The sequence below is a fragment of the Diabrotica virgifera genome, chromosome 5 (assembly GCF_917563875.1).
Source record: "Diabrotica virgifera virgifera chromosome 5, PGI_DIABVI_V3a".
NCBI lineage: Eukaryota > Metazoa > Arthropoda > Insecta > Coleoptera > Chrysomelidae > Diabrotica > Diabrotica virgifera.
Genome location: NC_065447.1, coordinates 144,665,040 through 144,679,731, shown reverse-complemented (window position 1 = coordinate 144,679,731; position 14,692 = coordinate 144,665,040). Strand labels below are relative to the sequence as shown.

At 33.8% G+C, this 14,692-nt stretch overlaps 1 protein-coding gene across 1 annotated transcript; it reads left to right on the top strand.

The window, feature by feature from the left end:
- The first annotated feature begins 2,051 nt into the window (after positions 1-2,051).
- On the top strand, positions 2,052-14,003 carry LOC114331800 (facilitated trehalose transporter Tret1-2 homolog). Its single transcript, XM_028281462.2, has 2 exons — positions 2,052-2,292; positions 12,644-14,003. Exons 1-2 carry the CDS (start codon positions 2,142-2,144, stop codon positions 13,987-13,989), a joined length of 1,497 nt encoding a protein of 498 aa, XP_028137263.1. The 5' UTR covers positions 2,052-2,141; the 3' UTR covers positions 13,990-14,003.
- Positions 14,004-14,692: the final 689 nt, after the last annotated feature.

Sequence of the window (14,692 nt, the reverse complement as noted above, 5' to 3'; positions counted from 1 at the left end):
AAAAGTATTTTGTATTAAAAGTATGAAACAAAAGTCGGAATTTTTACTTACGCGAGGATTGTTGCATGTCGGGATTTTGGCCTGTCGGGATTCTGGCGTGTCGGGATTCTGGCCTGTCGGTGTTTTGGCCGTCGGAATTTTGGCTGTCGGGATTTTGGGCGGCACCGCTATCAGACATCTTCAAGAGCAACTTGCCAAATTATTTGAAAAGGAAGACGTTCAACTAATGTGTGCTTCCAGTCATGACTTACGGCGCCGAAACATTATCGTCAACCCAGGCCACAGCAACCAAACTTAGAGTGGCCCAAAGAAGAATGGAACGGTCACTACTTGGACTAGCATGGCTGAAATGGAATTGGGCGGGCCATGTAGCCAGAATGAAGGACGGGAGGTGGACCCAAAAAATTACAGTGTGGAGACCAAGAGAAGACAGAAGAAGTAGAGGTAGACCACTTACACGATGGACAGACGACGTCAAAAGGATTGCTGGGAATTGGTTGCAGAAAGCCAAAGATTGACAAAACTGGAAGAAATTAGGGGAGGCCTATGTTCAACTTTGGATGCAGAAGGCTGGATGATGCTGATAAATTTAGTATACAGTGCGTCCATAAAGTAACGCATAAATTCATTATTTCGTAAACCGGCGACATTAAGGAAAAATCCCGAAACCGGTCGATTTTTATTTTTAAATTCCAATTTTTTGGCATATATAGCATACTAGTGACTTCATCCACCTGAGCGTGATGACGTAATCGATGATTTTTTTAAATGAGAATAGAGGGCATGTGATACCTCATTTGAAAGGGTATTCAATTCTCTACTCACTAATATAAACATTAACATAATTACATATTTATACAAGGTGTTAAAAAAACATTTTTAATTAAAATAATTGAGACAAAAAGAAGAATGTATGTAATTTGTTTAATTCAAAATACATTTTACTGCTATCAGAAAAGAGAAAAAAAGTTTGTTTCACAAATAAACATTGCTTTTCGCTTAAATTAAATGTTCAAACTGCTAAGAGGCATGTGGGCGGCTGTTTGACATTTAATTTAAGCGAAAAGCAATGTTTATTTATGTATAAACATTTTTTTTATATTTTCTGGCACCAGTAAAATGTATTTTGAGTTAAATGAGTTGCGTCAATTAATTTAATTCAAAAATGATATTTTGGCCACCCTGTATAAGTAACGATGTTAGTGTTTATATTACTGAATAGGGAATTAAATCACCTTTCAAATGAGCTACCATACGACCCCTATTCCCATTTAAAAAATTATCGATGACATCATCACGCCCAAATCGATGAAGTCACTATTATGGGATATACGTCAAAAAAATCAAAATTTAAAAATAAAAATCGACCTGTCAGAGCTTTAACTCTGAAAATGATTAAGTCATGAAATTTCCGTTTCCACCCATTATGAATGCACTGTATATTGTTTTTTGTGTAAAATTTTCTGAATTTTTCAATGGTTAGGTCAGTTTTTTGTAAAATTTACATTTTCGTAGGTATTTTAAAAAACAACTAATGTTGCAGTTAATTTGTTTAATAACAAATTAAGCACCAATTTTTGGATTAGAACTTTTTGATATAAAGTTCTATCTTGTTTCATTTTTCTCCATTGACTTCACTACACAGTGATTTTCCATTATGTCTATGTAAAATAGACAATTTGTTAAAATGGTGACGTTTTATAAGCAAAGCAACATAGTATTAACTGATTTTTTTTTGGTAAATAAGTGATTCTTAAATTCTTAGGCAAAAATATCAAATAAAAACTCCCATTGTCTGATATCCATATGCAAATAAGTATTTTGCAGAATGATCTTAACAATAAAACTATGGCCAAAAAACTTACCTATGTATACAGTGTGCTAAACTATTGTACACATATTCAAGTGTGCTAAAAACTATTTAAAAAATTATCACAAGCTAACAAGTTAATTGTGTTTTTCTTGCAAATATTCAAAAGCTCAAACACAAGTTAATTATTGTTAATCTCTCTTTTATTATTTATGGATTAAGGGGAGAAATAACGTCATAAAAATATGTGAATGAAACAGTTTGCCAAAACTAGCAGTGAGTGAGGTGCTAGTGAAAGGAAGAAGATTTTGGGGATAAAAACTGTTCCGTCATGACCAAGTTTGAGCCCAGTGAAAAACATGGGGTGGAATATGTACCTTACAATACGCAAAATGCAGAAAAGATCAACCTCGTCCAACTTAAGCCTCAAAACCAAAGCGCTAAACCGGACACATTTTTCTTTATCATGACAATCCTTTCAGGTAATTATATCATTAATTTTTTAACTTCATATGTTATGTTCGGTACTTTCCTCTCTCCAAGTGCTTCTGTTTTCTGTTGCTGCGTTAATAATTAACGCAGCTAATCTGTTGAGTCTCTCTTTTTCATCCTGGCTAATACCTTGTAACAAGTATCCAACAGGGCAACACCTCTGTAATTTTCACACACCAATCTATCCCTCTTTTTGTATATGGGGCATAATAAAGCTTTGGTCCAATCTTTGGGCATATTTTCCTCTTCCTATATTCTCTTTATAAGGCTGTACATCCTTTTTTGTACTTCTTCCCTTCCATTCTTTAGCATTTCCGCAGTTTTTCATTTTCTCCCGGTCTTTTATTATTTTTGAGCCCATTGATTATACTTTTAATCTGTCCTTCATTAGGTGGTTCTATTATTATGCCATCATCCTCCATAAGACAATTTTCATTCTCATCTATATTTTACCCACTATTAAGTAGTTTACTAAAATGTCTCTTCCATATTTCCATCAACAATTCTTTTTCACTCGTAACGCTCCTTTCACACACTAAGAATATGAACTTGCGATCGCTAGAACGCATGATGTCATTCCAATGGTGGCTCAAGCAATCCCATGGTAACTTTCACATTACACCGAACGTTCCAACCGCCGTGTAATCAGGAAGGTATCATATGATTTCTCGAGCCACTATTGGAATGTCAGCGTGCATTCCAACCACCGCACGTTCAAATTTCTTAGCGTGTGAAACGAGGGTCAGTGTTCGATCTAGTATCTGTTTCGTTTATTTGATAAAATGACCGTATTTCTTTTTCTGAAATAATTATAATGTTATTGTTGACATTTCTGTATTGGAAAATTTCAGAAAAAAGAAATGCGGTCGCTTTATAAAAAAACGAAACGGGTTACTAGATGGAACACTGGCCCTCGTTTCACACGCTTAGAAATTTGAACGCACGATGACTCCGGCAATCATATATGATACCTTTCTCATTATACGGCGCACAGTGTTCAAAATTGAAGGAAACGTGATCGAAAGTCAAAAAAATAAATAAATCTGAGAATGCCGAAATTAAGGGGTTTGTTTGTACTACTCATGATGCCACTTTTCAGCAAAAATTGATTTTTTAAGTTTGTTAGGGCCAGATGTATTAATGATCAAAAGTACAAAATTCAATATAATTTTATACATCAAATTTAAATCCTCAGAATATGCCTTTTACTTTGATTACTACTTCATTTATGTGGCTAGCTAATGTAAAAGTAATTATTGGAGATAAAAATACATACTTTAAAGATTAAAATGATATAGTTAGCTTCACGGAAAGGTGATTATAATTTTGATAAAATCGGCTGTCTAAAAACCTATACAATTTTTGATAAAATTAATGTTTGACAGCGTATTACGTTTATTGTGCCATCTTGTGCCACGTTAAATCCTTCACTAGATGAAAGATTACAATGTAAGGAATAAAAAAATATATAACACAAACTGCGGAAAACTGCGCAACTGAGTACATGGCGCATTGCATCGAGCGCTGGGCGCATTTAGTCTGAATTAATTGCATTCGTACGTATTGTTTACATGTATGTCAAACACATGATATTTGTTGGGGTTGCGAAAAGAGATTTTAGTTTTAATGAAGTAGTGTTTTTGCTTAATAGAGAACATATTGTATACATTAGTTTTATAAATAGCTATATTAACAATCTATTGAAGTTATATTTCTTTAGGCGCGATGGGAAAAATGTTGGGATTTGGAGTAAATGTAAATGTGCGCGAATTAATCAAAAATTGTTAGCTCTACGCGCAGATACGTTATAGGGTTTTTCAACGCTTCTCATTTGTTTCGAGCTTCCGTCATAATATGTCTCATAATCCGTGTATATTAATACACTAAGCAGCAAAATTAACGCACCACCTGTAAAATGGGACATTTTTGATGTCTCGAATTTCCTAAACCTCTTGTCCGATTTAAGTTATTTAATATGTTATAGCCTTATTCTTTAACAATATCTCCGTAATAATATTGTTGCTAGACGGGTAAGATGTCATTGTATACCGGGTGTGCCAATAATACTGTGTTTTTTCTAAAAGTATTGAGTATTTCTTACCGCTCATAACACTGTTAAAAATATATATACAGGGTGTTTCATTAAGAATGTCCAACGTCTGAGTTGTAGATTCTAGACCTCGAAATATTAATATTTAACCAAAATCACTTAAATAAAATATGGCTCCTTACAGAGTTACAGAGTGTGTTATTTAAAAATTTAAAAACTATGCTCAGTATTTTAAAACTATTCTACGTATCCTTCTCATACTTGACAGACAGTGTAGGTACTATACACCCTATGAAATTATGTTAAATATACGTTTCTAGTTAGTCCCAGAGGCGTACGAGATAGGGGACAGTGAGGGGTTGACCCTTTCCAATTCCTACTCCACTGGCGGAATTTCCATTTTAGCGCAATTTTTCGATTCTCCAATACTCGCTATGTAAATAACATACTCCTCACACCTAACGATAAAATTATTCGTTTTCGAGATATTTGAACTTAAACAAGTAACGACACAGATATTTTGAATAATATATTGTGTCGCTTAATTTTAAAATATCTCGAGAAAACTTATGATTTTATCATTAATAATGATAATATAATGATAATATACTCTTCAGTCTTAAGGATAAAATCATTGGTAATACAGATACTTGAAGTTTAAAATTAAGCGGCACAATACATTAATTAAATATGCGTGCCGTTACATGTTTAACTTCAAATATCTCGAAAACTGATGACTTTATCGTTGCGAACGAAGTGTATGTTATTTACATAGATAGTATTGTAGAATCGAAAAATTGTGCTAAAATGGCATTTCCGCCAGTAGCGTAGAATTTGGGAAGGCTCAACCATTCACTGTCCCCTGTCGTACGCCTCTGGTAATAGGCAGAAACGATTGTTTAACATAATTTTATAGGGTATACAGTACCCACACTTTTTGCCAAGTATGAAAAGGATACGTCAAATAGTTTTAAACCAATGAGCAAAAATATTTTTTAAATTTTTAAATAAAACACCCTGTAACTCTGTAACGAGCCACATTTTATTTCAGTGATTTGGGTTAAATCTTAATATTTTGAGGTCTAGAATCTACAAATCAATTTGGACATTCTTAATGAAACACCCTGTATTACGATATTTTTTAAGTAATTCATCCCCTAATGAAGGAATGAAAACTAAAAAAAAAACGACCCCTGTTATAATATACTCGTTATACGGTATAATACCTCAAATATTCCAAGTTTTCAGCCGGATCACTTTTACAGTTTAAACAAATTTAGTTTCGATCACGTTTTGACCAATTTTGAACACTGTGCGGCGGTTGGAACGTTCGGTGCAATGTGAAAGTTACCATAGGATTGCTTGAGCCACAGTTAGAACGTCATCGTTCAATCGTGCGTTCTAATGGTCGCACGTTCAAATTCTTAGTGTGCGAAAGGAGCGTTACAAGTGAAAAAGAATCAGTGATGGAAATATGGGAGACATTTTAGTAAACTACTTAATGGGTAAAATACAGATGAGAATGAAAACTTTCTTATAGAGGATGATGGCATACTAATAGAACTACCTAAAGAAGGAGAGATTAAAGGTACAAGAATAAAAGAAACCGCTAAACGCCGTAAAAATGAGTGGCGCCATACAGTATTCCAGCTACAAAAGATCTGATATGAATATTACGTGGCGCGAAAATGTATTTTCATTTTGATGCAAAACAAAATTCTAGTTTTATTTTAAAAGATTTTTTCATAATATTTGCTAAATTTGAAGTAAAACGCGCCACAAAAAGTAACTTTGATACAGTTTGAATTTTGAAACACTTTTGTGGCGCGTTTACTTCAAATTTAGCAAATATTATGAAAAAATATTTTAAAATAAAACTAGAATTTTGTTTTGCATCAAAATGAAAATACATTTTCGCGCCACGTAATATTCATATCAGATCTTTTGTAGCTGGAATATTGTATGCGCCACTCATTTCTACGGCGTTTAGTGGTTTTTTAATTATTGTATCAGGAGTTTATCAAAGTTATTTATAAATTAAATGTATAAAGTTGAATGCAATGTTTCTCGATTACACGTTAAGCTTTATAAATGGTCACCTTTGTCGTATTATCTCCCAAATGATCTAGTATCCATCGAATGTACACTAGATTTTTTTCTATTCGAAATAGATTGAAAAAAATATTGGGATGGCCGGTAAATGAACTCGGATTGCCCGTTGCCAGATCAAATAAGGGTCGTAACCACTACAACTACATAAACCAGAGGTTCTCAATCTGTAGTACATGTACCACTGGTGGTACAAATCATTATTGGCGGTGGTACACAAAACACAGAAAAATTTAAAATAGTAGTACTTTGTAAGTATTGATAATACAATTTAAAAATATAGGTGGTACCAAAAATAATAAAAACAACTGTAGGTGGTACATCACTCAAAAAGATTGAGAACCGCTGACATAAACCATTAAGCAAATAATCGTTAATTGGATTATACTTTTGTAGCTTAATAACTTCTAAACGGCTTAACCGATTTTCTTCACTAAACATGAATTTGAAACGTATTGACAAGTAGTATCTTATGCATCTAAGGTCAAGTATGATAACTGAAGCTATTACAGGAATTATTGAGCTTGAAAAACCGTTTTTCCCATAAGAAATAAATTTGATCATACTTATGAAGCCTATAACTTAAAAATTCGAATTTTCCCGGATATAAGGTATACACCGTTAGATTCGTCTAGAGTTCTTCTGCAAACGCTCAGTTATTGGCGTAATTCGTAAGTTGAAATTTTGAGTAATTGTCGAAAAACCAAAATTTTCAAAGTTTAGCTTTTCAGTTTTTCGGCTATACTGAGCCGTGTGTATGTCTGATCCTGACAGCTTAAATACCATTTGAAAGCTTAACTCAACGCTATTGATTTGGTGTATTTGCTGTTCTCCTGTCTCTTCTTGAACCAAAGATATATACCGCCAAAAAATATGCCGTTTTGTACTTACCAAGTCCTATAGCTGGCTTATGGGTAGTCAAAACTCACAAACTAAACCGGTTCTGAATCAGTCCTCACCCCCTCTTCAAACACAGAAAAAAAAATTCAGATCGGTTTAACTTTTCCACACACATACATACATACATACATACATATCCACAAACATTTTCCCTTTTTTAAATTAAAATTGAGTCTTATTTCTGAGCTCGGTAACTTTTGAACGGTATAACCGATTTTCAAAATTAGACATGCGTTGGAAAGGTAATGATCGCTTCTATTAGAAGCCGCAAAGGTCGGAGTTAAATTTTCGAAGTTTTCGGGAGTTTTGGGGACGAGAACGAAAAACAGACCCTAAATAGGAAGGGCCGCAAAATCCACACCCTTGAACCAAAATGGATGGTTGACATATGAATGGGTGAGTCTTAGTCTTTTCATGAACTTTAAGATAAGAGTTGGCCCAATTTTCAATTCAGTCAGATTTAGAAAACCGAAAATTTCGTGTATATATAGTGTCGCGTGTAGGGGGTGTAGGTGTGCGCCACTGGCGAGAACTGCCGTTCTCTGGTAATAATCAATGGGCTCAATAATAATAAAAGACCGGGAGAAAATGAAAAAACTGCAGAAATGCTAAAGAATGGAAGGAAAGAACTGCAAAAAAGGATGTACAACTACCTGCTATGAACATAAGGTAACCCTTCATGCGTTGTTCATAGATTTTAAACAAGCGTATGATAGGATAAGGAGGAATAAAATGTTCGAAGCACTGAGCTCCTTGGACATACCTGCAAAACTGGTTAGGTTAGTACGAATGACTATGACTATGAATGACGAAATTGTTTAGTATGTACGGAGAGGATTCTCATCGGATGAATTTGAAATAAATAGAGGTCTTATACAAGGAGATTCGTTATCCACGGTACTTTTTAATTCGGTATTGGAAACAACAATCAGAAATAGCCGAATTAAAACGACCGGATTAATTTTAAACAATGAATATCAATGTCTGGCCTTCGCTGATAATCCTACTATTCTAACGAAAACAAGCAAAAAAAATAAGAAATGTTATAAAAAGATTAGAAAAGGAGGCAAAATATTTTGACCGAGAAATGAACCAGGAAAAGTCAAAGTACATAATGCTCAGAAATACAGAGCAAAAAGAGGAGGGACAGTTTACTTTCATATCTAATGACTCAAGGGAATATAATTCAAGAGAGTGGTCCATGCTGTGTATCTGGGGGTTATTCTAAAAGAGAAAAGTCAAGAAGAATGGGAAGTAAAGGCCAGATTAGCAAAGAGAAATCAAAAATGGAAAGTCTAAGTCCACAGATGAAATCCAAATATGTATTATTATGCTCTGTATTTTCTCCTTGTTATGAGATTGACAAGTATCTTATTAATTAGATTAATTAATTAATTATTTTAATTGCTACTCATGAAACAAAACCAGAATTTAATAAATTTTTTAATAAAAAATATTCTCAGGGCTAATTGATTGGATGTATTACCTTTATTTTGTGGCTTCTAGTATTTCTCGTTACTTGCTTTATCCAGGACAAAACAGGGAAAATAAATACAGGGTGATTCACTAAGAATGTCCAGTCTCCGAGTTATAGATTCTAGACCTCAAAATATTAAGATTTAACCCAAATCACTTAAATAAAATGTGGCTCGTTACTGAGTTACAGGGTGTTTTATTTAAACATTTAATAACTATTTTCACCCATTACTTTAAAACTATTTCGCGTATCCTTATCATACTTGGCAGAAAATATAGGTACTGGACACCATACGAAATTATGATAAACAAATGTTTCTGCCCACTACCAGAGGCGTACGATAGGGGATAGTGAATGGTTGACCCTTCCCAAATTCTACTCCACTGGCGGAATTGCTATTTTAGTGGAATATTTAGATTCTCCATTACTTTCTATGTAAATAATATACTCTTCATTAGTAGCGATAAAGCCATTAGTTTTCGAGATATTTAAAGTTGAAAATGGAACGGCATAGCTATTTTGGTTTAATGTATTGAGCCCGTTCATTTTTAACTTCAAACATCTCGAAAACTAAGGATGCTATCGTTACGAATGAAGAGTATATTATTTACATAGAAAGTATTGGAAAATCTAAAAATTATGCTAAAATAGCAATTCCATCAGTGGCGTAGATTTTGGGAAGGGTCAACCGTTTATTTTCCCCTGTAGTACGCCTCTGGTAGTAGCGAGAAACGTTTATTTAACATAATTTAGCAGGATACACAGTGCCTACACTTATTGGCAAGTGTTATAATGATATGTCAAATACTTTTAAAGTACTGGGTACAAATAGGTAATTTTTAAATTGTTAAATCAAATATCCTGCAATTCAATAAGGAGCCACATTTTATTTAAGTGATTTGGGTGAAATATTAACTATTTGTAGGTAGTGTACACAATGCAACATTATGTTAAATAAACGTTTCTGACTACTACCAAAGGCGTACGACAGGGAACATTGAATGGTTGACCCTTCCCACATTCTACTCCACTGGCGGAATTACTATTTTAGCACAATTTTTCGATTCTCCAATACTTCCTATGTAATTGATGTACTCTTTATTCGTAACGATAAAGTCATTAGTTTTCGAGATATTTGAAATTAAAAGTGAATGGGCACAATGCATAGCACATAATTGCTGTGCCGTTTCATTTTCAACTTCAAATATCTCGAAAAATAATGACTTTATCGTTACTAATGAAGAGTACATTATTTACACAGAAAGTGTTGAAGAATCCAAATATTGCGCAAAAATAGCAATTCCGCCAGTGGCGTAGAATTTGAGAAGGATCATCCATTCATTTTCCCCTGTCGTACGCCTCTGGTATTATGTAGAAACGTTTGTTTATCACAATTTCGTAGGGTGTACAGTACCTACACTTTGTGCCAAGTATGATAAGGTTATGTGAAATAGTATTAACGTACTGGGTAAAAATAATTAATAAATTTTTAAATAAAACACCCTGTAACTCAGTAACTCAGTAACTCAGTAACTCAATATTTTGAGGTCTAGAATCTACAACTCTGAGATTGGACATTCTTAATGAATCACCCTGTATACTTAAACTAATAAATTTTATAACTACTATTTATTCATATACTATAACTATACCATAAATATAAATTTTTTTTCAAATTTATGCTATTAGTCTTAACGGTGTCTAGTCGGACAATCTTTGAGGTACGGGAACACTGGAACAGGGGAAGTTTTAATTGTGGAATAGTTTAAAAATTTGGAACGTCAGATTACGAAAACGCCCCATGTATTTTGTCGGACAGAACATCCAATTGATTTGTTACCCTTTCATTAAACTCTCATGCAAAAATCAGCCTGCTATTACTAACCAACATGATTTCTGTCATTTGACATGTTCTTCGTGTTCCACTCATTAAAATGCCCAGTTGGTGATAAACACCCGTTTGATTTTTGCATGAAAGTTTAATAAAATGGTAATAAATCAATTGGAAGTTCTGTCCGACAAACTACATGGAACGTTTACGTAGTCTGACGTTCCAAATTTTTAACCTGTTCCACAATTAAAACTTCCCTTGTTCCAGTGTTCCCATACATCAAAGTTTGTCCGACTAGACACCGTTAAGCTATTAACAAATTTTCAAGTTGCTATTAATCAACTTTTTTTGGTACGCTAGATCCAGGTCTATAAACTCTCTTATCTAATCAAAAAAAACTTTAATTCTATTATCTCCTTTTGTGAACCAAAATTCATTAAATCGAATCGGTAGACTGTTCTTATTATTAGAAAAAAACAAAATTTAATTTCCACTTTTTAAATAGATTACTTATATCTTCTATGAATTTATGAATGAATAATTTATGCTGTAATACTATTAAGTTGATAAAACCAAATATGATATGTAATTCAAAACAACTCTCTCTTTTCACAAATAATCTGACTAACCTTTTCTAACGTCCTTATTTCTTCTGCTGGATTGTGTTGTTACTAGTTCTCCCACAACGTGCTCCTCGGATTCTGCAAACTGTCCTTCTCCTTTAAACTGTTTCAAAAAATTAAAATCTCTGACTCGATAAAAACAATATCAATTTTTGGATTCCAAGATTTTTTTCTCAGCTCGATATCTCGTGCAAAATTTATATAATACGGCTACTCGTTCCAGACAGAAACTGGAATCTATTCGGACACAAGGAGTTTGTACTTCTCGACTTGATCACGATTTCGTCTCAGACGAATCTGCTTCCACGGCCACCAAATTAACACACTTTACACAAAAATACTACTTTCAAACTCGACTGATTGCTTTCGATGGTAATTACACAATGAATTATTTTTCTCTCATCAATGTGAAACTCACCGCTCTATTCTCCTTCCATTGGTCTTCTCGCCAATCACAAGCATTCTCCACACATCATATTCCTACTTTTTTCTTAAGAACAAATAGTATTGTATACAAAATTTTTGTCTTGTCAATTTCCAGGAGATATTAAAATTAATTTTACTTACAATCTAGAAAAACCCTCTATTCTAAACTAATCAAAATTGTTTACTATCCGTTTCTTTCTGGGAAACCATTTAGAAGGCACGGTCTATTTTTCAATCAAACCGCGGAATACATTAACTTTCTGAACAACCTTTTGTAGTCCGTTCTGTTGAAATGTATAAATTGTTCGTAGAAACTTTACCACTAAAATTTTTCTCTTCCGCGAAAACTTCTTACGAAAATTATTTTATTTACAAAGTTTGACCATATACAGAGTCATGAAAATTTACGGTCTCGTGGTCTTTGACATAAAATTAATTTTTTTAAATTCTCCCCATAAAAATTATTTAACAGTATGTAGTATGTATCATAAAAACAAGGTTAAAGATTCACAGTGAAGTATGTTAGTGAATTATGGACAATGAAAAGGCAAATACGCAAATATTGGACAGATAGGAAAGGAAAATGCTCAGAGCTACACAAACACAGTGGCAGATTGGGTGCGACAAACAAACAGCAAGCTAGAAGAACTATACAACCAACCAAGCATCGATAAGGGAACAGAGAGTGAGATGGATGAGGCACGTGATGAGAATTAAAAGATAGCCTTAGATGATCATGAAACGGAACAGCCCAATCACGAAAAGATGGAAAGAACGATCTAGGCAAAAATGGTTTGATAGTGTACAGAAAGTTTGGCAGAAAGACCAACAAACCGAGATGAATATAGTATTATATTAATTGTATTTTAGCACTAAGTCTTCAGGGTCTGTTGAGCTTTGTAACTAAAAATAATTTTCTTTTAAGGTACGGTGGTTGCCACTATTATGGGATCCCAATTGGTGTGGACATCACCCGTAATCCCCAAAATTACCTCAAACGTTTCTGATGACAATCCTTTGGGAAGAACGGCAACAACATACGAAATATCGATGATTGCTGGTTTTCCACCATTAGCAACTCTTGCGGGACCTTTATTTCTGGGACAATTGGCAGAAATATTTGGAAGAAAAAGGTCCATGCTGATCATTACTTTGGGGGAGATGTTAGCAGTTGTTTGCTTAGCATTTAGTACCAATGTGTATTGTATCGTTGTGTTCCGGTGTGCAATATTTATGTTTTTTAACGCATCTATAACTGTCTTACCTGTTTATTTGACAGAAATTTGCGAAGACCACAACAGAGCTCGATACGGTTGTTTGATGGGTGTTATGCCACCTTTAGGCAGCCTGTTTGGCTACGTAGTGGGCTCATTTTTCACGATAAGAGTATTTACTTTATTATCACTTAGTCCATTATTACTTTTTATTTTCTTTTGTGTATGTGCACCCGAGTCTCCAGTCTATTCACTATCTAGAGGTAGAAGGGAAGAATGTTTAAACGCTCTTAGAAAGTTAAGAAGCAATAAAAATGAGAAAGAAATTGAGGGCGATATGTACCAAATAGAACAAGCTTTAAAACTTCGAGCAAATTCTTCCTCTGGTAATATATTTACCTTATTCTCGACAAAGGAGAAGAGGTACGCAATGCTTTTAGCACTTATTCCTATTATGATACAAGTTTTTTCAGGAGTTACTGTTTTGGTCCAATTCATGGCACCTATATTTATTGCAGCTGGCACAAAGTACAACAGTAATCATCTGGCAATAGTAGTTGGTTCTATAAAAGTTGTCAGTTTTATAATCGTTTCCTTTGTTGTTGAGAAAACTGGAAGAAGGTATATGCTTCTTATCTCTGCAATAGGATCTTCTATACCACTTTCAATGTTGGGCGGATTTTTCTACCTCAAACACATAAATTCCTCATGGATTGCTTCACTCCAGTGGATACCTTTGACCAGTATAGTGGGTTTCATGATAACTTACTCCCTAGGAATTGGGACAATTCCGATGGCAATCATGGGAGAACTTTTCACTCCAGATGTTAGAGCAGCAGGCGTATCATTTATAATGACAATGTTGGGCATATGCCTTTTTTGCGCCACGGCCAGTTTTCCCATCATTAACGAGTTTCTAGGCTTGTATTGGTGTATCTGGATGTACAGCGTGTTTTGTCTAGCTGGGGCAACATTTATTTATTTTATGATCCCGGAAACGAAGGGGAAAACTGTTGTAGAAATACAAGAATATATTAAGAGCCGTGTAAATAAATAAATGTTTATTTTTCAGTGTTTTATTTTTAATATATACAGGGTGAATTTTTTGTACGACATTAGCCGATAATTCCATTTGATTATATCTAGAAAAGCTATTCAGAAAAAATGTAGGCAATAATGTAGATAGATACTAATAGATATAGATAGATATATGATATAATAGATAGATACTGACTTAGATGATATGCCTAAATCTACAGGATGAGTACCTAATAATCACGTCGTAAAGCAAATAAATATTTTTTTAATAGGACACTATGTATATTTCTTCATAGTTAGATACCGCTCATAATAGCTGTTCTTACAAAATGAAGTTTCATACTACTATATAGGGTATCTAACGAGTTGAATTACCATTTTAGCTCGATATCGCTAAGAAAGAAACACACTGTAATATAAGGAAGGTACATTTAAATAATTATTAATTTTACATAATAAAGTAAACAGTAATATGTTCTGTATTCAAATTAAGTTTAATAGAAATCATTGACGAATATTCATATACCTACTATCATAGAACTACAAGAAAATTACGATTTTTTCATATTTTTTAAATATACTTCTTCCTCTTTCTAAGCTTTTCCCTTTTCAAGGGTCGTATTGTTTCTTACTCTTCTTCACCACTTATTTCTGTTCATCATATCTTCACCTCAACCTTTCTTTCTTAAGTCCCCTGTCACAAAGTCCTTCCATCTTCTCCT